The following is a 27,213-nucleotide window of genomic DNA, read 5'->3' as shown; positions in this document are numbered from 1 at the left end:
ATACAATTTTAGAATACAGATGTAACCTAATAAAAAGACATGGGGTCTGAATACTTTCCGAAAGCACTGTATATAGTGCACCATACATGTTTTTATAGTGAAAGCACAACCAACCATGGATTAAATTACCGCTTTTATTCACATTTAAAATCCAGATTTTTTTTGCAAAGAAAACATTAAAAACATAACATCTGTTAAAACATGATAACCTTGGGGTGTGTACTGTAAGGTGATAGTATAGGTGCAGAGTTTGGAAGTTGGTGCATGGAGATTTGAGATTTATAGTGCTGGGTTCTAGAAGGGTCTGGAAAGGTCTTAGCTCTCCCGGCTCATGTATGGACAGACCACACACACCTGTGCAATGTCATCGTATTCATACGTCCTCTTCAGAAATGAGTCAGTTAGTCTCAGGCCGGATATACTCTGAAATATAAGAAAATGGTAATTAGTTATGATTATTATCAGCAATATATTTTGAACTATTAACAGTCAAAGTGAGACGTAACATAATATCATAAAGGGGCATATGCTTTGTGGGTAACACTATAAAAACATCCAGGTATCCATTGTGATGCAGTTACAATGCATTGTAAAACTTGTCATGGAGCATGTATGACCCCATTTAGGCCAATTGAATGTTTAATGGATTTATTGTCAAGGCGAGCGAGTAAATAAAACATTGAAAAGTGGACCTTCTTGCTAAAATACTATAGCAAACGTAGTTCAACAGCTAGTGACCTAATCAACAGATTTTAGCCTCTTGGGGAAGATAAAAGAGGCAAAGTTCAGCCATAATCCGTGAGGAAGTTGTGTCTCTCTCTTTACTGGAGGCTTGAGGACATTCTTTTTGCTATAATATTGCAACTTATTCATTTTTCAGATGCCATTTTTATTTTTGGGAAAAGTGAAGTGGGGCATTCATGTAATTAAAATTGTATGGCCTTATAATATCTTTTAATCATCTCACAATGACCACACACTAAATAACAGCCAGTTTGAGGCAGTTGAAAATGTTATGGATCGAGGGACATAACATATTATAAGCCTTGTTAAAAAGACAAAACAAATATTGTATTACATGCTTGTGACAACTATTAAAGCTTGATGCCTCTCTGCTTTAACCTAAGGGTTACCAAGTATTATAACGTGAATAACTTTAGAAATACCTGCAGTCCCTGGACAGAGGAGAGGAGTTTGAGGGGCAAAGCGAGTGAGGCACTGGGGCTGACTTTGCCTAGCTGTCTCCCTGATACACCACACCAGTGGATGGAGCAGGTGTTACACATCTCCAGCACCAGGTCCATGGTCCTCTCACTGCAACAACACACACAACCAGCCTGGTTACACATCGGTATGTTCTTTAACCAAGCCATCTGACTGTCGGTTGTCATTTCTTCTTGTACATGAATGAAATGGCATGACATGACAATGACAGACAGGGGAGTAGACTAAAGCATATAGAGATCAGTACATGCGTATAGCAGAGTTGAGGTCAATTCCATTTCAATTCATTTTTAATTGAATTCAGTCAAGTGAATTGAAACGCTATATAACCCCACCCCTGGTGTACAATAATATTTGAGGAGTCTGTACGACTATACCTGCAGTTGGTGATCTTACAGGTGATGTCAAAGGGTTCCTCTAGATTGACGGTGTCTGGGATCATCTCCAGCGATAGCCTGACGTCTCCGTAACCTGGAGCCTGTGGCGACAAGAGGGGAAAAAATAAATACCTTGATGAAGGTTGACTGAGACCGAAACGTTGGTACGTACATTTTCCTGGATTTACCGCCTACAATTTTGGACCGATTTTCTTCATGTTAGGCTAACAAGAAGGGCATCATCTGGGACCATGGTTGAGGCCACTTTAGATTGCACTGTGTTTTGTACTTTGTTCAATTTTCCGCTTTTTGTGTTTTTGGGTGGTCGTTTGGTTGATACGCAATTTGTGATGCAATTGTAGGCCAATTTGGAAACCGTGTAGAATGACTGCATTTCCCAATTGAGAGTATATTCAAATAATTTTTTTTTGGTCACATACACATATTTAGCAGATATTATTGGTCACATACACATATTTAGCAGATGTTATTGCGGGTGTAGCGACATGCTTGCGTTCCTAGTTCCAACAGTGCAATAGTATATGACAATTTACAACAATACACACAAATCTAAATTAAAATAATGAAATTAAGAAATATATAAATATTAGGATGAGCAATGTCAGTAGCATTGACTAAAATATAGTAGGATAGAATACAGTATATACATATGAAATGAGTAAAACAGTATGTAAACATTATTAAAGTGGCCAGTGATTCCATGTTTAGGGGTGGCAGGTAGCCTAGTGGTTAGAGCGTTGGGCCAGTAACCAAAAGGTTCCTGGATTGAATCCCCGGGCTGACAAGGTAAAAATCTGTCGTTCTGCCCCGGAACAAGGCAGTTAAACCCACTGTTCCCTGGTAGGCCGTCGTTGTAAATAAGAATTTGTTCTTAACTGACTTGCCTAGTTAAATAAAGGTTAAATGCGTATATAGGGCAGCAGCCTCTAAGGTGCAGGGTTGAGTAACCAGGTGGTAGCCAGGTAGTAGCCATGGCTATTTAACAGTCTGATTGCCTTGAGATAGAAGCTGTCTCTCAGTCCCAGCGTTGATGCACCTGTATTGACCTCACCTTCTGGATGGTAGAGGGATGAACAGGCTGTCGGGTGGTTGATCTCCTTGATGATCTTTTTGGCCTTCCTGTGACATTGGGTGCTGTTGGGCAAGCAATGTGCCCCCGGTGATGCGTTGGGCAGACCGTACCACCCTCTGGAAAGCCCTGCGGTTGCCATACCAGGCGGTAATACTCCCCGACAGGATGCTCTCAATTGTGCATCTGTAAAAGTTTGTGAGGGTCTTAGAAGCCAAGCCAAATTTCTTCAGCCTCCTGAGGTTGAAGAGGCGCTGTTGCCCCTTCTTCACCACACGGTCTGTGTGGGTGGACCATTTCAGATTGTCAGTGATGTATACGCTGAGGAACTTGAAGCTTTTCACCTTCTCCACTGTGGTCTCGGTGATGTGGATAGGGGCGTGCTCCCTCTGCTGTTTCCTGTAGTCCACGATTAGCTCCTTCATTTTGTTGACGTTGAGGGAGAGGTTATTTTCCTGGCACCACTCCGCCAGGGCCCTACCCTCCTCCCTGTAGCTGTCTCGTCATTTTTGGTAATCAGGCCTACTAATGTGTCGTCTGCAAACCTGATGATTGAGTTGGAGGCCTGCGTTGCCACGTATGGGTAAACAGGGAGTACAGGAGGGGCCAGAGCACACACCCTTGTGGGGCCCCTGTGTTGAGGATCAGCAAAGTGGAGGTGTTGTTTCCTACCTTCAACAACTGGGCGCGGCCCGTCAGAAAGTCCAGTTGCACAGGGCAGGGTTCAGGCCTAGGGCCCCAAGCTTAATGATGAGCTTGGAGGGTACTATGGTGTTGAAGGCTGAGCATTTGTCAATGCTGCGAATACAATCATCTTGAGCTTTGCTATTTTCATTGTAATTCTCCAATGAGTCACATTCAGCAACATCCCAGGTATGACTGACAAAAACAATGACAGCATCAACACCACCACTCAACATCATCACCAATACTAAACATCTCCACCACTCAACAAATAACCACAAAGACAGCATTGAGACTGAGAATGTCCTGTTATGCAACAACCATACTGTATACTGTGACTAGGAATCATATACTCTAACTGATAATGTACGGGTACCATTCTCTGTAGCTGGCTTGTCTGCAGCCTTCCTCTTTCTCCTAAGTTGGTCTTCCACACAATGTCCAGTTTGCCGATCACCGTCACGCCCTTGATGATGCCCGCCTTCTCTGCAAACTCTGGTTTGGGCTTCAGACAGTAGAGATACTGGCGCGTGTCCATGGGCTGCAAGTAAGACATCTTCCCAAATGTAGACGTTCTGGAACACAGTCAGGGTGGAGAAGTCTGAAAACCTATTGACATATAGTGGGGGCGTCTCCAGCTACACTGACAAAACCTGGCCAAGCGAATGCTGTATTTTGTAAGCAGCATAGTTTCCAAATCAGAAGTCATACAGCTTTCCCTTCCTAAATGTTTTAACAAAAAAAAGCAGTAAAATAACAAAGTACTGACACTAGAAACTCGGTTCCCCTTTATTTTACTGCACAATCAAAACAAAGCTAAAATGTGTGTGTGTCTCCCCTACCCTTCGTCCTCAGTCTCCACTGTGTTGAGCTCAGCGATGTTGTACATCATGGAGGGCTCCAGGGATACTTTCTCCATGAACATGGACGACGTGGTGATGTTCTGGATCTGGGCCTCCAGGAACACCTCGTCTGTCTGGGGTCAGGGGTCGGCGCTAACGTTAGACGCCAATACTAACTAGAGGAACACCTCAAAGGATCTAACTGGGCAGCACTTCGACTTCAATCCCCTTTCAATGTACTTATATTGGCCACTCAAGGGGATATTGTAGATTTAAATTTGGGCCTAGTGTGTGTCACATTTTTCTGCTCACATGTAATTTATACAGGTAGAATCTGGAAAACACCACAAAGTACCTGTATAATTTAGGCATGTACTGTATGAATGTGCCTGAAATGTTACACATTAGAATCCCAGTAAGACAGGGTTTTTGTTTCTTTGTCAGCCCTATGAAGAATCAACCAGTGGGGCCCAAATGGAGTACAAAAGTCTGCTCAGTTTACCTTTGAGGAGTGGATTAGTACTGAACTGAACAGAGGAGTGCTCCGAGATTAGTTCATGCCTTTAATCCAAAGGCTAGTGATTAAGTAGGGACCACAGTCAGTAACATTCTGCCAGACTGACAGATTGGGGTTGTTGTTACAGAGCAGAGCACCTCTACTTCCCATCTCCCATGCCGAGCCTGACCAGCCATCCACCCAACCCAAACCCTCAGATCTGACACATCTCAAATAGCACCTTATACCCCATGTAGTGCAGCTATTTTTGGCCATAGCTTTGTGTGAACAATGTTTCACTTGATCAGATCTATTTGGACTCTTGAAAGAGTTTTCAGTTAAAAGAGTGAAATAAACATATACATTTACAAATCAGATTTATAAAATCACCAACTCCATAAACATCATTCAAATGTACAGCCCTTTACATAAGAGATATCATTCAAATCTACATTCTGAATCCAATCATTCAAAAGAAGTGTTGAAATGGAAACCCCACTACAATCATACAGACCTAGGCTTTGTCTGAAATAGTACCCTATTCACTATAGTGCACTACTTTTGACCAGAGCCCTAAGTAGTGAACTATATAGGGAATAGGGTGCCATTTCACAGCCCTACACCAATTTTGTCTAGGGCTGAGAAAGTCCTGTGAGAGATGAGTTAGCAAGAGGGAAAAATCACCGAAGAGGAAAAATCAGAGCAACGGCAAAACAGTGGAAAAAGCATTTCATGGACTTTTATTAACGCAGCATGATACCTCTGATTTCCTTGCAAAAAGTAATAGCTCTCTAGTCCGGCTGAAACCAAACTTGAAATCTTCCTGACTTCACAGTCTGGAAAGTTTATTTTGATGTTTTCGGCATGATGCGTTGATATTGAAGGGGCCTGTGCTTTTTTACTGATTGGTTCTCCTTCTCCATGTCTTTCTCGCTCAAACACCCACATGGACAGCCCCACACAGCTCCCAATCGCTGCCCCCTTCCAATACAACTATTGGATTTTAAAATCCAAACAACTAAGGTCTCAACCCCCCAGATTTTTTTTTTTTGAGAGAGAGAGAACCAATCAAAGCTCAAGCCAATTTCTGTGCAAATATTGTACCATCAACAGGCTCTTGCCCAGAGCAGTGTGTCACAGCTCTCCCTCGCATCAGCCAGGCTACTGTACCATTGAGTTTTCTACAGACTTTTATTCCCCACAATCGCGTGTTAACTTCCATGCATGCCTTTTAATTATTTTGCCTTTGCTCTTGCTCATTTCCTACAGAAAGAGACAGACATTGCTGCAACAAAAATGATTAAGAAAGCGAGGGTTAAGAGCAGTGAAAACAGAAAAAACTATTACCACAGAACTGAGGTCACTCTAATGGAGAAAACAAAAACACAAGAGACAATAAACAAATGAAGGTTACATGTCAAATGAAAGTGACAATACATCTGATGCTCTAGCGAATGAAAGTATGAAACAGTACTATGAGAGAAAATCAGAACATTTTACTATATGCGTCACCAATGGAAAATGCCTGACCATGGAATGAAACATGACATACAGCAAACAATTTTTATGTCAAATTAAAAACCAATTGCTGAAATGATAGTGGAAATTTATGGAGAAAAGATGTGACTATGTATGAGTGAAGATAGCTAAGGTATGTTGACAAAGGTGGAAGGTGGAAAGTTGAATATGCTGGTAAGATGACTATTTGTCATTGTTTTGGTACAGGTAATAAAACAGTGAGGTAAGTGCAGCTGGGAGAAAGAGAGAAACAAACATACCTCTGCATTGTAGAACTTGGTTTTGACGTCGAGCGGCTTCAGAACCTGATTGAGAATACATTGCAAGCTAAATGATGCAAATGTCTCTGATTTCCCAAACGATTCCTCCATTCAACAGCCATAAAAAAAAAAAAAAAATCTTCCTTCACAACAACAAAAAATATAGCCATTTATCTCTGGTAACAAAAAAATACTTAAATCCATGAGCCAACAAATTTGATTTAAAACAGGTCGTATACAAAAAAGTATTACTGGAGAAGTTAGATTTAGTTTCATTGTGTGACTCAGAGTAGATCCCGTCTGAGACTGAGGATAGTAGGTAGTGAGATTGTTCGGTAGTCAAAAGCCAAAGCTAGTGTGCTATTGCCTTTTTACATTGACATTTTAGTTCATTAGCAGACGTGGACCAGTGACATTGTTCAGGGTTGAGGTCTCCTCTTCCAATATAACTCAGTGAGGGGGAATGGGAGAGTTCAAATAAAGGATGCTTTGAAACTCACCTGAAATTTGAAGAACTTCCTGAAGTACAGCTTCTCTCCGGCCTGTGTGGTATAACTGACTGCACAAACCAAACTGGAGTAGAGACACAAATTCTTTGCATTTTAGCACTCAAATCATCTCCTATGAATCTTTGCAGATGTGTTGATGTACATCTGCCCCATAGCTTTGTCTAGAAGTGACACCCTTTCCCCAGAATTATATAGAGCACTGATCAAAAGTTGGGTACTATATGGGGAATAGGGTGTCATTCCAGATTGACTCCATGTCAGAAAAGAAAACGTACATGTGAGTCCCAATCTCTTTGACTTCATGGTGGATGACATCATCAACGCAGGACTCAGGCTTCAGCTCTGTGACTGCGTTGTTGGACGCTGATAGGTTTAACCTCTGAGAGCTGGTCTGCAGGTCTGCCTGTAAGACATGACAAAAAAAGAGAGGGATTTCACTTAAAGGAGTGTGAATAGGACAAGTGGATTCATCAGAGATGAAAGATGCTTCCATTGGATTGATGTAAATCTGTATTGTACCTTGACTAGTATGTCCTTGACCACCTGGCTGCTGTCATTGTGCACACTAATGTAACTCGAGAAGGTCTCACCAAGGAAAATATTTCTGTGCAGAGGAAAGTTAGTATGCAAGTGTCACACACAAAGACAAGGGACTACACACATAAACAATGCCCACTGAAGACCAGAAACAACACTTTTCTTTTCAGTGAAAATTATTAATGTATGGTATATATCTCCATATACAGTGCATTTGGAAAGTATTGACTTTTTGACCCCTTTCATATTTTATTAAGTTACAGCCTTATTCTAAAATGGATTAAATACATTTGTTTCCTCATCAATCTACACACAATACCCCATAATGACCAAGTGAAAACAGTTTTGTGTGTGTGTGTGTGTGTGTGTGTGTGTGTGTGTGTGTGTGTGTGTGTGCGCAAATGTATTAAAAATAAAAAACAGAAATACCTTATTTACATACATTTTCAGACCCTTTGCTATGAAACTCAAAATTTAGCTCAGGTAAATCCTGTTTCCATTGATCATCCTTTAGATGTTTCCACAACTTGATTACAACATTGAAGGTCCCCAAGAACACAGTGGCCTCAATCATTCTTAAATGGAAGAAGTTTGGAACCACCATGACGCTTCCTAGAGCTGGCCGCCCTGCCAAACTGAGCAATCGGGGGAGAAGGGCCTTGGTCAGGGAGTTGACCAAGAACCCAGTTGTCACTCTAACAAAGCTCCAGAGTTCCTCTGTGGAGATGGGAGAACCTTCCAGAAGGACAACCATCTCTGCAGCACTCCACCAATCAGGTGTGTCTGGTAGAGTGGCCAGATGGAAGCCACTCCTCAGTAAAAAGGCACATGACAGCCTGCTTGGAGTTTGCTAAAAGGCACCTAAAGGACTCTCAGACCATGAGAAACTAGATTCTCTGGTCTGATGAAACCAAGATTCAACTCTTTGACCTGAATGCCAAGCGTCATGTCTGGGGGAAGCATGGTGGTGTCAACATGTTATGGGGATGTTTTCAGAGGCAGGGACAGGGAGACTAGTCAGGTTCGAGGGAAAGATGAACAGAGCAAAGTAGAGAGAGATCCTCGATGAAAACCTGCTCCTGAGCGCTCAGAACCTCAGACTGGGGCGAAGGTTCACCTTCCAACAGGACAACGACCCTAAGCACACAGCCAAGATAACGCAGAAGTGGCTTTGGGACAAGTCTCTGAATGTCCTCGAGTGGCCCAGCCAGACTTGAACCCGATCGAACATCTCTGGAGAGAAAACTCAAGGCTGTAATTGTTGGTGCTTCAACAAAGTACTGAGTAAAGGGTCTGAATACTTATGTAAATGAAATATTTCAGTTAAAGTTTTTAGAAATTAGCAACAAAAAACAACATGTTTTTGCTTTGTCATTATGGGGTATTGTGTGTAGATTGATACATTTTAGAAATAAGGCTGTAATGTACAAGTGTGTAAAGTATAGGGGTCTAAATACTTTCCAAATGCACCGTATACTTCCACTACCAAAAATGGAGAACACCATTGTGTTCATGAGAGTCTCAGCATTCAATCGATTGGTTTCTAGGCCAAACCGTTTGGACGCTACAGACGTTTTTGTGAGAAGACCGATTTCTGGGATGTCGCATGGTCTGACAAATACAGCTCTAGCTCTGCTACCTTTCACCACAGAAGCAGAAGGGTGATGTCAGCGAAAAAGGTCAAGGGGTTACGAATTGCAACGCTGTTGGGTTTTTCACACTCAACAGTTTCCCCGTGTGTTTCAAGAATTGTCCACCACCCAAAGGACATCCAGCCAACTTGGCACAACTGTGAGAAGCACTGGAGTCAACATGGGCCAGCATCTCTGTGGAACGCTTTCGACACCTTGTAGAGTCCTTTCCCCCGACAAATTGCTGTTCTCAGGGCATTATTAGGAAGAACGTTCTACATGTTTTGTACATTCAGTGTAAACTGGTTGTGTGTTCTTCTCTAGACGTTTCATCCTGTTCTATATACGTAAAAGGGTTCAAAGGGCTGTTGTAGTGTTTATTACCCAAAGTTCTGAGGTAGTGTGAGCATCTCTCCCAGCATTAAAGCCTCTGCTCCTTTAATAGTGCATGGATCCTCCTTCATGAGCCGACCAAACAAATCTCCTGTAGAATGCACGCGCACACACAATCGTCAGGTCTCATCAGATTTCCCATCATGTTAGTTTTGTAAATGAAATATTGATGATCAATGTCAATATTCTAAATCTGAGTAAAAGGCTGCCTTCAGAGGAGCAGTGTGGAAGATACGAGAGCTGGGTGGCATAAAAACGATCACAATTTATTTTCTGTCTCTGAAATATAGTGTTCTAGTCGTTCATCTTGATTTACGGCTATGCCTTCATTTAATTTCTCCACCCTGGTATAAATAGCGTCCCTACCCAGAAGTGTCACTGTGATTTATGGGTTCCGTGGCGTTGGGTTACCAGCCCAGTGCTCACATTGCAGTAGGCAGGCCTCCAAAATGAAAAACACTAAATTATCATTGCGGGACAATGCATATTTATCTACATCACAACATCCATGTAAATGTGCTGGGTTTAGCCAAAAGCTAATGTGCACCCGTAGTCCCTGGGCAGGTAAGTGCCTTTACACAGCCCACTATACCAATACTCACTAAAACAATACAAAATACATTACATCCAGTATTATATAATCAGTTTACCTGAATTGCCTTCTGAAAACCTAACACTATAATACAATTTTCTATCAAACTTAGCTAGTCATGTTGACAATAGAACAAGCTTTCAAATGATGCCCACCTGACGTAGATTGTGATTTATAATGGACCGTTTTTGGAACTGTAATTGTGTGATGGCTGGGATGCAGGGTTGTGTTCAATGCAACTACAAGTGTGCTTGCTGTAGTTCCTCAACAGCACAGCTGGGAGAGCTCAAAAAAGCCCCTTATAGTTGAGTCATAAAAGTGCATTGAAATTATTTAAGAAATGTGCACACTTTGGAGAGCTGTGGCCACTTGGAGACACCAGTTAGTCCTTTCACTCAAACACTTGTCATTTTTTTCTCTTATGTTGCACCTACAACACATTTTCCAGGAATATTCTTATCATGCAACTGAATGGATCCAGAGAATTTTCAAATTTCATTAACAACAAATGCAGTGAAAAGTACAGTAACTATAAAATGCACATAAAATCAGTGTAATGTTTGGATTCAGTCTTGTGAACGGTTGTGTCGTCAGCTTCAGTCTAATCAAATTTTGCATCATCTCCAAATGGTTCCCTTTCAATTGGTACCATGGTTGTGCATATGCGTTTCATATTTCTTCTGTAAGAAACAGAAACAGTCATATCCATATAGGCCAATTCTCACAAGTGTAAAGGGTTAACACACATATTTTTATTTGATTTATTTAACCAGGTAGGCTAGTTGAGAACAAGTTCTCATTTACAACTGCGAACTGGCCAAGATAAAGCAAAGCAGTTCGACACATACATCAACAGAGTTACACATGGAGGAAACAAACATACAGTCAATAACACAGCAGAAAAAAGTCTATATACATTGTGTGCAAATGAGGTAAGATAAGGGAGGTAAGGCAATAAATAGGCCATAGTGGCAAGGTAATTACGATATGGCAATTAAACACTGGAGTGATAGATGTGCAGAGGATGAACGTGCAAGTAAAGATACTGGGGTGCAAAGGAGCAAAATAAACAAATAAATAAATAAATAAATAAATACAGTATAGGGATGAGGTAGTTGGATGGGCTATTTACAGATAGATCATTGCACCTGTAGATAGCCTGTGAGCTGCTCTGACAGCTGGTGCTTAAAGTTAGTGAGAGAGATTAGAGTCTCCAGCTTCAGCGATTTTTGCAGTTCGTTCCAGTCATTGGCAGCAGAGAACTGGAAGGAAAGGCGGCCAAAGTCGGAATTGGCTTTGGGGGGTTACAAGTGAAATATACCTGCTGGATCTCGTGCTGCGGGTGGGCGCTGCTATGGTGAGCAGTGAACTGAGATAAGCGGGGCTTTACCTAGCAAAGACTTGTAGATGACCTGGGTCCAGTGGGTGTGGCGACGAGTATGAAGCGAGGGCCAGCCAACGAGAGTGTACAGTTCGCAGTGATGGGTAGTATATGGGGCTTTGGTGACAAAACGGATGTCACTGTGATAGACTGCATCCAATTTGTTGAGTAGAGTGTTGGGGGCTGTTTTGTAAATGACATCGCCGAAGTCAAAGATCAGTAGGATAGTCAGTTTTTACGAAGGTATGTTTGGCAGCATGAGTGAAGGATGCTTTGTTGTGAAATAGGGAGCCGATTCTAGATTTAATTTTGGATTGGAGATGCTCAATCTGGGTCTGGAAGGAGATTTTACAGTCTAACCAGACACGTAGGTATTTGTAGTTGTCCATGTATTCTAGGTCAGAACTGTCCAGAGTAGTGATTCTGGACGGGCAGGCAGGTGCGGGCAGCGATCGGTTGAAGAGCATGCATTTAGTTTTACTTGCATTTAAGAGCAGTTGGAGCCCACAGAAGGAGAGTTGTATGGCGTTGAAGCTCATCTGGAGGTTAGTTAGCACAGTGTCCAAAGAAGGGCCAGAAGTATACAGAATGTTGTCGTCTGCATAGAGGTGGATCAGAGAATCATCAGTAGCAAGAGAGACATCATTGATGTATACAGAGAAGAGAGTCAGCCTGAGAATTGAACCCTGTGGCACCCCCATAGAGACTGCCAGAGGTACAGACAACAGGCCCTCCGATTTCACACACTGAACTCTATCAGAGAAGTAGTTGGTGAACCAGGCGAGGCAATCATTTGAGAAACCAAGTCTGTTGAGTCTGCTGATAAGAATGTGGTGATGGCCAAGCCTTTCGACTTTGTCAAAGTCGATGAATACGGCTGCACAGTATTGTCTCTTATCGATGGCGGTTATGATATTGTTTAGGAGCGTGGCTGAGGTGCACCCATGACCAGCTCGGAAGCCAGATTGCATAGCGGAGATGGTACGGTGGGATTCGAAATGGTCAGTGATCTGTTTGTTAACTTGGCTTTTGAAGACCTTAGAAAGGAAGGGTAGGATAGATATAGGTCTGCCGCAGTTTTGATCTAGAGTGTCTCCCCCTTTGAAGAGGGGGATGACCGCGGCACCTTTCTAATCTTTAGGGATCTCAAACGATAAGAGAGGTTGAACAGGCTAGTAATAGGGTTTGCAACAATTTCAACAGATAATTTTAGAAAGAGAGGGTCCAGATTGTCTAGCCTGGCTGATTTGTAGGGGTCCAGATTTTGCAGCTCTTTCAGAACATCAGCTGTCTGGATTTGGGCGAAGGCGAAATGGGGAAGCTTGGGCCAGTTGCTGTGGGGGGTGCAGGGCAGTTGACCGGGGTAGGGATAGCCAGGTAGAAAGCATGGCCAGCCGTAGAAAAATGGTTATTGAAACTCTCAATTATTGTGGATTTATCGGTGGTGACAGTGTTTCCTAGCCTCAGTGCAGTGGGCAGCTGGGAGGAGGTGCTCTTATTCTCCATAGACTTTACAGTGTCTCAGAACTTTTTTGAGTTTGTGCTACAGGATGCACATTTCTGTTTGAAAAAGCTAGCCTTAACTTTCCTAACTGCTTGTGTATATTGGTTCCTAACATCCCTGAAAAGTTGTATATCACGGGGGCATTTCACTGAAAAGTTGCATTTCAATCCTATGAATTTAGGATTGCGTGCAGTTTGGTCATAAATGATGGGTCGTGAAATGTAGAATACGGCATCTGTTTTTCTGTCTGAGTAATACGGATTTCAAAAGAGAAACATGACATGTGAATGTGTTGGTACGGGCCGTGGATTTAAATAGCACTACATCAATGTTTTTACCATAGGCTCACTGTGAGCTTGACGTTACAATATATAATACATATCTATCTATCTATTCTGAAAGTAATAAAACCCTGGACTTTTTCCACATTTTGTTGTGTTGCAAAGTGGGATTCAAATGGATTGAATTGTCATGTCAACGATCTACACAAAATACTCTGTCAGAGTGGGAGAAAACTTCTAACACAGTCTAAGAGCTTTGCACACTTGGATTGTACAACATTTGCCCATTATTTATTTGAAATGTTTTTTTGCAGTATTACTTTAGTGCCTTATTGCTAACAGGATGCATGCTTTGGAAAATTTTTATTATGTACAGGCTTCCTTCTTTTCACTCTGTCATTTAGGTTAGTACCCAGCTAGCATGTAATGTTTTGAGAACCATGTTTCTTAAGAGCTTGGTGAGAGTATGGTTGTGCTATGGTTATTTAGCATACATCCTTCCCACAAATATCTGGGAATGGTGCAGGATAGCTGTTTGGCTTTGGAATATTCTCATATTCAGCACATTTAAGGAACTTGACAAAACAAACGTTTTCTTTAACAGAATGTTTCCTAAAAGTTCAAACATGGTTGCATCTCATTTAAATTTGGGTAATGTTCTAGGAACGTTTTGCAACTGGTTTGACATTGGGAATGTTCTCCAATAGTGGACATTTCCGTACTTCAGCATAACATTTTCTACAGGTTTCCTCATGGTTCCATTTAAAGTCATGTTCACAGAACATAAAAATAAAAAAAAACTTTCCATAAAAACCACAAGAAAACATTAGTAACGTTCAAAGGTTATTTAAAAACATACATTCCATTCTCAGCATCAACAAAACTTCTTCTGTCCTCTATATTGTTGAGTGAGTTCAGGTGTGTTGGCCGCACCACTAATTGGCCACACCTATCACAGCCATTAAACTCTGTAACTGTTTTAATTGGCCTCATGGTGAAATCCCTAAGCGATTGTCTTTCTCTCCGGAAGGATGCCGGTATCTTTGTAGTGACTAGGTGTATTGATACACCATCGAAAGCTTAATGAATAACTCCACCATGCTCAAATGGAAATCCTTTTTTTTCTCTTTTTTTTTTTACCTATCTACCAAAAGGTGCACTTTTTTGCCATGCATTGGACACCCTTCCCGGTCTTTGTGGTTGAATCTATGCTTGAAATTCACTACTCGACTGAGGGACCTTACAGATAATTGTATGTGTGGGGTACAGAGATGGGGTAGTCATTCAAAGTCCACGCATCTTTTTATGTGACTTGTTAAGCAAATCTTCACTCCTGAACTTGTTTAGGCTTGCCATAACAAAGGGGTTGAATGCATATTGACTCAAGACTTTTTAGCTTTTCTCTGTTCTATATTGATATGCCTGTAATTTATGTTGAATACAGCTGCAAAGAAAATTGGATAGGCCTAACAAAGATTATACAACTCTACTACATGTTGGCAGTAAAATAAACCAAGATGCTTACCTGGGAGGTCTCGATCTTCACATGTCACTGGCATGTTAGTGAAGAGTGTGGGATTTGTTAACCGCATCACTGTGAAAGGCAAAGGATAAAAGAGATAAAATAGTTCAGTTAGGGTAAGGCTAGTTTACTTGCTTGCAATTCTAGATCAAAATCCCATGTTAACATGAAATAACATGCTATTTGACACTTTAAAGAGCAACTGCCTTTATTTCACTTCTGAGGAATCTAGTGTCTCATGGTGGACAAACATCATTAACCGAATGTGGAATAGGTCAGCAAACACACCTGCAACACTTCTATCTTGTTTCTCTAATCAGCAACAGAAAAACACACGTGCCAATCGACGTATTCAGTGGCTCTTTAATTTAGTTTAGGTTAAAAATCGCACTTGGTTCATTGGTGGTCGTTAGATGCGTGTGAGTGAGTGGTTTCTGGCTCCATCTTTTGAACTGTTTAAGCTTCAAAATATTATGACCCCATCACTGAAAGATAAGGAACACATATATACAGTACCAGTCAAATGTTTGGACACACCTACTCATTCAAGGGTTTTTCTTTATTTTTACTATTTTCTACAATTTAAAACAACAGATATTCCCATTCAAGTCAACATTCTCTGATGTGGTACCATTTGAAAGTTCAAATGTTATTTCCGTTTTAGTACATTTATCAGCCAAAACATGACACCCACCCTGTATTCAAGAACATGTCGTGTCTCAACCAATGGCGGGGACAACACAAAACCCTCAGATGATGTAAAATGGGGTCTAAGCTACAACATATGTTAATGAAAAAAATTCTAACGTTTTAGATCATTGACGTTTAAGGTTATAAAAGTATTTTTTCCTAGAAAAAAAAAAATATATATAGGTTTGACAACCCTGTTTGTAAACTTTTAGATTTGATCAAATCTCAACCATTTATATTTTCCAGTGATGAAGCCATGGATGTCTCATGGTATTGTGGGGTATGCAAAATTCTTCAAAAGGCAAATATGAATGGAAGTTTTGGTTCAAATCAAAAGGAGTGATGTCAAAATGTTTTTTAATTCAAATGGATTTACCCACACAAGGCATGGAACAATGTGTAGAATTGCAGGAAATTAGCTATAACACTGCAACATTTTCTCTCAGCCAACAAAACAGTTTGAAGGCGCATGGGTTTAAGAGGTGGGGGTTTGTTACAACACCGATAAATGACAATATCAATCCAGACCTTTGCCACCTAACAAATGTGTGACCGAACCTTCTCAAAAAGTAATTGGGTAGCTACCCCAGCTCTATATGATGCTGCAAATCCTCTTACTTTACAATGGTAATACCAAATGATAACTTCACCTTTCATCTGTGATAATCTTCGGGAAACCCTAATACCTGTAACACATACCCTAACAAAGATGGCGGCGTAAACATCGCAGCAAAAAATGTATCATTTAATAACGGAGCCTTTTCTAAATTCAAACAAACCACCTGCAACTAGCAATGGAAGTTTAGAAGACACGTGTAGTCTTCCAAGTCGGGAATTGAGGAAGTGTCGTCAAGTAATGGTAGGTGGAAAATTATCTGTGCTATGCTTTACACTACCTAAGTAACAACAGCTATCCTCCAGCTAAAACAGTAGTAATGGTAACCAAACTCAGCAAAAAAAAGAAACGTCCCCTTTTCAGGACCTTGTCTTTCAAAGATATTTGGATTTTTAGGAATTAACTTCACAGATCTTCATTGTAAAGGGTTTAAACACCATTTCCCATACTTGTTCAATTAACCATAAACAATTAATGAACATGCACCTGTGGAACAGTCGTTAAGACACTAACAGCTTACAGACGGTAGGCAATTAAGGTCACAATTATGAAAACTTAGGACACTAAAAAGAGGCCTTTCTACTCACTCTGAAAAACACCAAAAGAAAGATGCCCAGGGTCCCTGCTCATCTGAGTGAAAGTGCCTTAGGCATGCTGCAAGGAGGCATGAGTACTGCAGATGTGGCCAGGGCAATAAATTGCAATGTCCGTACTGTGAGACGCCTAAGACAGCGCTACAGGGAGACAGGACAGACAGCTGATCGTCCTCGCATTGGCAGACCACGTGTAACAACACCTGAACAGAATCGGTACATCCGAACATACCTGCAGGACAGGTACAGGATGGCAACAACAACTGCCCGAGTTACACCAGGAACGCACAATCCCTCCATCAGTGCTCAGACTGCCCGCAACAGGCTGAGAGAGGCTGGACTGAGGGCTTGTAGGCCTGTTGTAAAGCAGGTCCCCACCAGACATCCCCGGCAACAACGTCACCTATGGGCACAAACCCACCATCGCTGAACCTGACAGGACTGGCAAAAAGTGCTCTTCACTGACGAGTCGCGGTTTTGTCTCACCAGGGGTGATGGTCGGATTTGCCTTTATCATCGAAGGAATGAGCGTTACACGTTACGATTTCATGGTCTGGGGTGGTGTGTCACAGCATCATCGGACTGAGCTCGTTGTCATTGCAGGCAATCTCAACACTGTGCGTTACAGGGAAGACATCCTGCAGGCTCATCCTGCATCCTGTGGTACCCTCCTGCAGGCTCATCCTGACAATGCCACCAGCCATACTGCTCGTTCTGTGCGTTATTTCCTGCAAGACAGGAATGTCAGTGTTCTGCCATGGCCAGGGAAGAGCCCGGATCTCAATCCCATTGAGCACATCTGGGACCTGTTGGATTGGAGGGTGAAGGCTAGGGCCATTCCCCCCAGAAATATCTGGGAACTTGCAGGTGCCTTGGTGGAAGAGTGGGGTAACATCTCACAGCAAGAACTGGCAAATCTGATGCAGTCCATGAGGAGGAGATACAAGTTTGTACTGCAGTGCAACTACCCATCCCGGATCCGGGAGCGTTGTCATCAACTACAGTAATTAGCATAACGCAACAGACAAAAAAAGGACAACAATTTTCTAGAAAATATTCATATTCATGAAATATAGTGAAACACAGCTTAGCCTTTGGTTAATCACCCTGTCATCTCAGATTTTGAAATTCTGATTAACAGCCAAAGCAAGACAAGCATTTGTGTAAGTTTATCGATAGCCTAGCATAGCATTATGCCTAGCTAGCAGCAGGCAACCTGGTCACGAAAATCAGAAAAGCTATCAAATTAAATTGTTTACCTTTGATGAGCTTCGGATGTTTTCACTCACGAGACTCCCAGTTAGATAGCAAATGTTCCTTTTTCCCCAAAAATATTATTTTTGTAGCCGAAATAACTCCGTTAGTTCTTCACGTTTGGCTGAGAATTCTACCGGAAATTGCGGTCACGACAACTCCAAAAAATATTCCAAATGAGCTCCATAATATCGACAGAAACATGGCAAACGTTGTTTATAATCAATCCTCAAGGTGTTTTTCAAATATCTATTCGATAATATATCCACCGGGGCAGCTGTATTTTCAGTAAGACCGGGAGGAAAAATAGCTACCTCTGTCTATTACGCAAGAATTACTCCGAGAGCCCTCAGCCGGACACTTACGCAATGTAGTCCCTTACGCTCATTCTTCAACATAAAGGCGTGAAACTACGTCAAAATGCTGTAGACACCTTGGGGAATACGTAGAAAAGGGAATTTGGTTGATAGCCCATTCACTGCTCAATAGAGACGCATCGGAACACAGAGCTTTCAAAACATGAGTCACTTCCTGATTGGATTTTTCTCAGGCTTTCGCCTGCAATATCAGTTCTGTTATACTCACAGACAATATTTTTACAGTTTTGGAAACTTTAGAGTGTTTTCTATCCTAAGTTGTCAATTATATGCATATTCTAGCATCTTGTCCTGACAAAATAGCCCGTTTACTTTGGGAACGTTATTTTTACAAAAATGAAAATAATGCCCCCTAGATTCAACATTAATGCAGCTGGTGGCCACACCAGATACTGACTGTTACTTTTGACCTCCCCTTTCTTCGGGACACATTATTCCATTTATATTAGTCACATGTCTATGGAACTTGCTCAGTTGTTGAATCTTATGTTCATACAAATATTTACACATGTTAAGGTTGCTGAAAATAAACGCAGTTGACAGTTTCTGTTTTGCGGCGTTTAGTAGCCAAATAGGTATAGCTCGGAAGACATTATCCAATATTAGCTACATAAATGATACATAGCTCGGTTACAGTTATCCCAATAATGGACTAAAGGAGCCTAACGTTACTCCTTATAGGCCAAGGACCTCACATGCTCTGTTTAAATGGGCAAATTTGCTCTGGAAGTCAAAACAGCCAAATACTCTAAACATGAATCGATTCTCAATTGCGGTACAGTTCTAGAAAAATAAATCCTTCTACTTTTAAATTACATCAAAAATAATTTCACAAATGCAAAACACACTTACCGTTAGGTTCTAATTGAAATGTACTGATTCACGTTGCCATACAATAACTCACTAATTACTTTACATGTTTAAGGATATGGATATGTTGGGTCAATGAAGGGTATATGGGAACTAGGTGTATGGAAAGTTACTAGAAACATCTTCTGTTCCATGTTTCTAATGAGGGAGGCGAAAGGCAACTAGGGAGGAGTGAGGAATGTGTCGAGGTCAAATCAACAGATGAAGTGAGAAGAAACCTCTGGGAGGCGGGCAAGAGAGGCCCACTACAACGACTCTCCTACTGCAGTACTATCTCACACACACACTTCCACGAAGGTTTTAGTAACAGACAGGGCTGTGACTACACCAATGAGAGGAACCAATTCAATTCCTGCCTAGCAACAGAGATGTATTGGTTGTCTAGATGTGTAAGGAGTTGTGTAATCATGTCTTGGCTTTGTAGCTGTATGACCCAGTGGGTGAATAAACTTGGTTTGAGCTATTTCTAGTTGTCCGTTTGAGGTTTACTCAGTTTGTTCAGAACATAACAGTTGGCGTTGTCGGCGTGATTCACCACGATTTAGTGTCGAACTGGAGAGTCCGAATCAGTGGAACAGGAGCCGGCACATTTAAACAAGGTAGGCAAAGTTCCTACACCTGTTACTACTCATTCTGACATCTTGGGGAGATGGATAGCGACCTAGAAAGCCTGAGATTATTCAGTAGTCCCAATGTGTTACGATCGGTCGTAGATTTAGGGTCGGTCGTAGATTTTAGTCCCGAACAGGCGACGGGTGTGGAACCAATTTTGGGGTTAGATAATCTATGCAAAATGCCATGGGAATGGTTTCTAAAAAGATAACAAGTTCAAATTGGCACGTCCAAACATTCCTTGCAAGCTCAGAAAATCGTGTTTTTTTTAAATCACGTGAGACACTTTATTCCATCTTATTCTGAATTATAGAATTGACTAAAGGGAGGAGGGGTCCTCACGAGGAATTAGAGTGGAGTTAATATTATGAGTAATTGTTTGTAGCGTTAAAGAAACAATTGTAATTAGAGTGTAGTAATATTGTGAGTTATTGTTTGTAGCATTAAAGAAACAATTGTAATTGTAAAGTTTAAAAAAGCAAGTGTCAAGCGCCAGCATTGGGGTTACCAAACCTAAAATTACCTTTAAAAATGTTGTTAATGAGTAGATCTGTCTCGATTTAGTGCATATTAAATCTTAAAATAGTATACATTAATGAGTGTGAAAAAAAGTGTGAATATCCAACAGAGGTTGGTAATAGTACTTACAGTAAACGTTGGGGTTAGGGTTGCAAAGGGTCGGAAACTTTCCGGAAATGTCCATGTGCAACCCTAGTTGAGGTAGATTAAAACACAAACGATTAAAGAGTGGAGGGAGGACAGTGGCCTCTCTGTGAACAGAAGTTATCATGTTTTGTTTTGTCTGTAGTTCTGTTCTGTTACTGATTAAGACTTGGCAAAGAGAAAACTAAAGGAATGTACATTTTCCCTTTTAGGAGAAGATGGGGTGTCCATATCGCTCCCTTTGAAATGTATCCAGAAGCTGTTCCCTTGGGAGAGTAGTTAGTAATATTCTGCAGTTCTTTTAAGTATAAAAGGTACCCAGCTCCCAATCAAGTTAGGCCTGGCCATGTTTGTTTTTGCCCTGTGTTACCACACACATCAGCACACGCACACACAACCCATCTGTTCTGAATATTTGTTAGTGATGTTAATACTGAATTTGATTTATGGGGTATTTTTATTCAGTTTTAGTGGGGGGTTTTCACAGGTTAGAAAGGATGCACCTTAAAAGGGAACAAAATTGTCTGAAGTATCTATTTTCTGAATTTTGGTTGCATTCTTCACTTCTCTTGATAAGAAATGTGCTGAAAAACCCAAAGTAAACCTGGTACACAAAATGTTTGAAATGTCTTTAAATAATATCTGAGGTACAAGGGTAGAGAAGGGAAAGAAACACTTACTGGGACTGAATGACCTCTGACCTTTGTTCGGACTTTCTGGTGTGGCCTGATCACCCTCACTTGAAGCATTGGGTGAGATTGAAATGTGATATGTAAACACTAACGATTAGGAAAAAGTTTATAATTTAGCAATAGTCATATTCGAACCATGAGAAGGGCAGAGAGCGCTGCCCCTGAATGAGGGACACCTGTCTCTAGTCTATTTTACTATTCCTTGAATTACCTAGTGGGATTCAATCAAGTAAAAATTCACTTATCAAAGGTTGTAATTCTAATTTAATTTGTTATCTCGATTTAACAGGCAATGTTGTTGTTTATTTGGATGTGAGTCGGTCGTAGATTATGTTGTTGTGATAGTTACTCCAAATGGATTGAAGTTCTCACCACCTCGAGTGATATACAGCGCATTCAGAAAGTATTTAGACCCCTTGACTTTTTCCACATTGTTACGTTACAGCCTTATTCTAAAATTGATTAAATTGCTTTTTTTAATCATCAATCTACACATAATGACAAAGCACATTTTTTTGCAAATGTATTAAAAACTAAACTGAAATATCACATTCACATAAGTATTCAGACCATTTACTCTACTTTGTTGAAGCACCTTGGGCTGAGATGCTTGGAGTCTTCTTGGGTATGAAGCTATAAGCTTGGCACACCTGTATTTTGAGAGTTTCTCCCATTCTTCTCTACAGATCCTCTCAAGCTCTGTCAGGTTGAATGGGGAGTGTTGCTGCACAGCTATTTTCAGGTCTGTCCAGAGATGTTCGATCAGGTTCATGTCTGGCTCTGCCTGGGCCACTCAAGGACATTCAGAGATTTGTTCCGAAGCCACTCCTGCGTTGTCTTAGCTTTGTGCTTAGGGATGTTGTCCTGTTGGAAGGTGAACCTTTGCGCCATTCAGGTCCTGAGCGCCCTGGAGCAGGTTTTCATCAAGGATCTCTCTGTACTTTGCTCAGTTCATCTTTCCCTCGATCCTGATTATTCTTCAGGTCACTGCTGCTGAAAAACATCCCCACAGCATGATGTTGCCACCACCATGCATCACCGTAGGGATGGTGCCAAGCTTCCTCCAGACATCACGCTTGGCATCCAGGCCAAAGAGTTCAATCTTGGTTTCATCAGACCAGAGAATCTTGTTTCTTGTGGTCTGAGTCTTTAGCTGCCTTTTGGCAAACTCCAAGCAGGCTGTTATCTGCCTTTTACTGAGGAGTGGCTTCCGTCTGGCCACCATAAAGGCCTGATTGGTGGAGTGCTGCAGAGATGCCGGTCCTTCAGGAAGGCTCTCCCATCTCCACAGAGGAACTCGAGAGCTCTGTCAGAGTGACCATCCGGTTCTTGGTCACCTCCCTGACCAAGGCCCTTCTCCCCCGATTGCTCAGTTTTGCTGGGCGGCCAGCTCTAGGAAGCGTCTTGGTGTACCAAACGTCTTCCATTTAAGAATGATGGAGGCCACTGTGTTCTTGGGGACCTTCAATGCTGCAAAAAAATGTTTGGTACCCTTCCCCAGATCTGTGCCTTGACACACTCCTGTCTCGTAGCTCTACGGACAATTCCTTCGACATCATGACTTGGTTTTTGCTCTGACATGCACTGTCAACTGTGGGACCTTATATAGACAGGTGTGTCCCTTTCAAAATAATGTCCAATCAATTGGATTTACCATAGGTGGACTCCAATGAAGTTGTTGAAACATCTCAAGGATGATCAATGGAAACAGGATGCACCTGGGCTCAATTCCCAGTCTCATAGCAAAGTCTGAATACTTATGTAAATAAGGTAATAACATTTATAAAAACCTGTTTTCGCTTTGTCATTATGGGGTATTGTGTTTTATTTAATTCATTTAAGAATAAGTCTGTAACATAACAAAATGTGGAAAAAGTCAAGGGGTCTAATACTTCCCGAATGCATATACCACAAACCCCTGAGGTGCCTTATCGCTATTATAAACTGATTACCATCGTAATTTGTTCTGTCATACCCATGGTATATGGTCTGATATACTACGGCTGTCAGCCAAATCAGCATTCAGGACTCAAACCACCTAGATTATAATTGATTTTATAAAACATTATGTTTCTTTCCCATTATGTATTTATCAGAGTTATTGACCTCTCAATAAGCCAGATTAGAGTAACTTACATTGTGTTTCTGAAACTTGATGCAGCAGCCTGCAGCGCTATCAATCGGAAATGGACAGCTCGTGGTGCTGAAAGTAGGCAGCTGAAAGTATGCAAATTCAAGTAGGCATAATTAATTTAAACTGTCTTCATTGTAATTGGAATTTACTAGCAACAAGAGGGTTTTGTGTTGGTGCCTATTTCTTCCTATTTAATACATAAGAGCTAGGACTACCTGTTTGAAAGAAGAAATTAGGCTATAGGCTGCTACATCCATACATTTGCCAGTCAATTCCTCCACACACCATGCACCCTTTAAATAGCCTACCTCCATGTAAGTGAAGGGCTTTTAAGTAAAATCCAAAACTCAAATTGAGGGGGTATGAGAGGGTATGCTATAGGCCTAACTTTAATTAAAGAAAATGTCAAAAAGCACAAGCCTACCCCTTGTTAATTTAAGTTTTAAAAAATAAAATGGATTCCGATTACATAAAGTGGACCGAGATGCTTTATGCTAGAAACAAGCTGTAAAATACCCGGGAAAGACATTACTCCCATACTGCATATAGGAATATCATTGTTTTGTTTCTTTTACATTCAGAAGCTGATGCCTCAATCACACTGTCAGCGTCAATGCATTTTGGTACACCAGAAGTATATTTATTTCCAATGGAATGCTGCATTTGCCTAGCAGCATTAGTTTGCAGAGGCAGTTGCAGTTGCAGTGCGTTCTGTGTGGTGCATACGTTGGATTTATCAAACGTATGCATCAAATTGTATGCGTAGACAGCTTTACAGAAATGGTAGAAGGTGAATGTTGAACTTTTGTTGCATACATACAATATATATATACACAAAGTTATGTGCACACCCCTTCAAATTAGTGGATCCGGCTATTTCAGCCACACCTGTTGCTGACAGGTGTATGAAATCAAGCACACAGCCATGCAATCTCCAGAGACAAACATTGGCAGTAGAATGGCCATACGGAAGAGCTCAGTGACTTTCCAACAAGTCAGTTCATCAAAGTTTTGCCCTGCTAGAGCTGCCAAGGTCAACTGTAAGTGTTGTTATGGGAAGTGAAAATGTCTAGGAGCAACAACGGTTCAGCCGTGATGTGGTAGGCCATGCAAGCTCACAGACTGCTGAAGTACGTAAAAATCATCTGTCCTTGGTTGCAACACTCACACCAGAGTTCCAAACTGCCTCTTTTATTTATTTTTATTTTACCTTTATTTAACCAGGCAAGTCAGTTAAGAACAAATTCTTATTTTCAATGACGGCCTGGGAACAGTGGGTTAACTGCCTGTTCAGGGGCAGAACGACAGATTTGTACCTTGTCAGCTCGGGGGTTTGAACTCACAACCTTCTGGTTACTAGTCCAACGCTCTAACCACTAGGCTACCCTGCCGCCTCTGGAAGCAACGTCACAACAATAACTGTTAATCGGAAGCTTCATGAAATGGGTTTCCATGGCTGAGCAGACGCACACATGCCTAAGATCAACACGCGCAATGTCAAGTGTCAGCTGGAGTGGCGTAATGCTGGCCGCCATTGGACTCTGGAGCAGTGGAAATGCATTCTCTGGAGTGATGAATCACGCTTCACCATGTGGCAGTCCAACGGACAAATCTGAGTTTGGCAGATGCCAGGAGAACGCTACCTGCTCAAATGTATAGTGCCAACTGTAAAGTTTGGTGGAGGATGAATAATATCTGGGGCCCCTTAGTTACAGTGAAGGGACATTTTAACACTACAGCATACAATTACATTCTAGATGATTCTGCGCTACCAACTTTGTGGCAACAGTTTTGGGAAGGCCCCTTCCTGTTTCAGCATGACAATGCCCCCGTGCACAAAGCGAGGTCCATACAGAAATGGTTTGTTGGGATCCATGTGGAAGAACTTGACTGGCCTTCACACAGCCCTGACCTCAACCCCATTGAACACCTTTGGAATTAATTGGAACGCCAACTGCAAGCCAGGCCTAATCACCCAACAGCAGTGCCCAACCTCACTAATGCTCGTGGCTAAATGGAAGTAAGTCCCCACGGCAATGTTTCGACATCTAGTGGAAAGCCTTCACAGGAAAGTCGGGGCTGTTATAGCAGCAGCTCCATAACTTCATATTAATGCCCATGATTTTGGAATGAGATGTTCAACGAGCAGGTTTCCACATACTTTTGGTAATGTAGTTTATCTAGATGATGCTGCATACCATTTTGCACAATGACAGTCAGTGTGATTGAGGCGTGAGCTACAACCTTCTATAGCTGAGGAGACAAAAAAAATGGACTTTACTTGGTAAGCAATGTAATTCTGTCATTATCAATTGATTAAGCTATTCACTTTCTGTACAATAGACAATGTTTAAACCCAGACAGCTTTTAGGGAAATACTTGTGACCTTCTCTCGTTGGGTTAAACTACAGAAGAAGAATAGCCAGCAGTTAAAGTTGACATTTTTCTGCATTGGCCTCTGTCTGGGGTGGAAAGGTAGGCCTAACTTTTGAAAGTATCATGCCCAGATTCCCAATGATGTCTCAGATTTAATTATTTGCAAACAGGGAACGTTTTGTTGCAAACAAGACACAATTATTTGAAATATGACAAAATGAACATATCCTGTAATTCCGGTAACTTGTGTGGTATTAAAGCATTCTGCTAATGTGTAAAATTACATGAAATGTTTATAAAAATGTTTTTTTTTTTAATGGACCAGAAAATACGATAATAGATCAAGGCAATGCTTTTACTATTAACAAGATCTTTCCACCCCAACTCTTGTCCACGGTGGTTCGCGAACCCACAACCTTCTGTCCTGTGCGCTATCAACATTGTGATGTAAGGCTTACAAGACCAAGACTAGTTTCTAAAACTGCATATCTAAGGCTCTAGACATAGTTTGCAATTTGTGCATGATATGGCAAATTATGTGACAGAATATTGGTAACGTTAACGTTTGATAGTAGCTAGCTAATGATAACAGTCGTTACGTTAATAAGGTTGGCTCTCGGAAGAAGAAAAAAGACAACTAAAACAGCTTGCTGTTGATTAGGGGTTACTCGATACTAGCTACGCATTTAGCTAGTTTGTTCATCATATTCTTATTTGACGTTTACTTGGCATCTATGTTAGCCACACATTAGCAAGTAAGTTAATTGTCAGTCTCAGATGTAAACAACCTCTTCTTTTCAGATATCAACATAACGGACAAATCAAACGCGACCCAAATGAGTATATTGCTTAAGTATATTGTTTTAAACAATGTTATCATATATTTAACTCAGTAAAATACCTTTCAATGCAAGTAGATGCTCTTGTTTTGCCTGATTTACTTCCATTATGTCTGGAGTTCGGTTGAACTTTCACCTGGTCGTTACAACAGCCACAAATCGCTAAACCCCGCCTATTTCTACAATTGATCTTCTTAAAATCTGATTTTAAATTTAGCCACACTGCTAACCTTATGCCTAATCCTAACCTTAAATTAAGACCAAAAATATATTTTTAGTTTTCATGCATTTTTACGATATAGCCACAAAGTTTCTGTACTGTCTTTGATATAGCCAGAGAGGAAGAGGCGAAGCGAAAGGGATAACTGGGACCAAAATCTGTCTTCTCCAGCTGGTGGCGTTTATTTTGCTCACCAGGCGAGGAGTTTTTGCCAATTTCGACTTTGTGGCTGTTGTAACTAGTGACAACCCTTTCATCTCGCAATATCAGTCCCGGTGATAGCATTGTGGTACACAGGTGTCACGTCAAATTTCACGTCCCTACCTTAAACTAGTGATGCGTCTTTCGCGAATAAGTCTAAGAGCCGGATCACATATCAGAAGAGCCGAGTCTATTTATAAAAATATATACAAATTAAGATATGAATAATACAAAT

The 27,213-nt window shown here is 41.2% G+C and overlaps 1 protein-coding gene across 19 annotated transcripts; it reads right to left on the bottom strand.

Moving 5' to 3' along the window:
• Positions 1–120: 120 nt before the first annotated feature.
• LOC110509700 (trafficking protein particle complex subunit 13) lies at positions 121–26,924 on the bottom strand. 19 transcript variants are annotated; one of them, XR_016493354.1, is made up of 18 exons: positions 26,620–26,750; positions 23,345–23,425; positions 21,197–21,255; positions 20,502–20,564; positions 16,735–16,870; positions 14,845–14,913; positions 9,553–9,652; positions 7,520–7,604; positions 7,276–7,403; positions 6,992–7,064; positions 6,492–6,536; positions 6,061–6,078; positions 4,218–4,351; positions 3,752–3,950; positions 2,674–3,570; positions 1,602–1,702; positions 1,167–1,314; positions 121–423 (listed from the first exon to the last, which is right to left on the bottom strand). XR_016493354.1 is itself a non-coding variant. In XM_090227048.1 (17 exons), the coding sequence occupies exons 5-17, from the start codon at positions 16,775–16,777 to the stop codon at positions 316–318; spliced, it is 1,251 nt and encodes a 416-aa protein (XP_090083174.1). In that variant the 5' UTR covers positions 16,778–16,870; positions 20,502–20,564; positions 21,197–21,255; positions 23,345–23,425; positions 26,620–26,750; the 3' UTR covers positions 121–315. The 19 variants fall into 19 exon arrangements, 15 of the variants coding, with proteins under 15 accessions (XP_090083174.1, XP_021446418.2, XP_090083180.1 ...); XM_090227048.1 differs by lacking the exon at positions 2,674–3,570; XR_016493355.1 differs by lacking the exons at positions 21,197–21,255; positions 23,345–23,425 and having other exon boundaries at positions 26,620–26,686.
• Positions 26,925–27,213: the final 289 nt, after the last annotated feature.

This window comes from Oncorhynchus mykiss, chromosome 29, assembly GCF_057628025.1.
Source record: "Oncorhynchus mykiss isolate SJ-2025 chromosome 29, ASM5762802v1, whole genome shotgun sequence".
Classification (NCBI taxonomy): domain Eukaryota; kingdom Metazoa; phylum Chordata; class Actinopteri; order Salmoniformes; family Salmonidae; genus Oncorhynchus; species Oncorhynchus mykiss.
The sequence above is the reverse complement of the archived record's forward strand: the minus strand, read 5'-3'. Positions and strand labels throughout refer to the sequence as shown.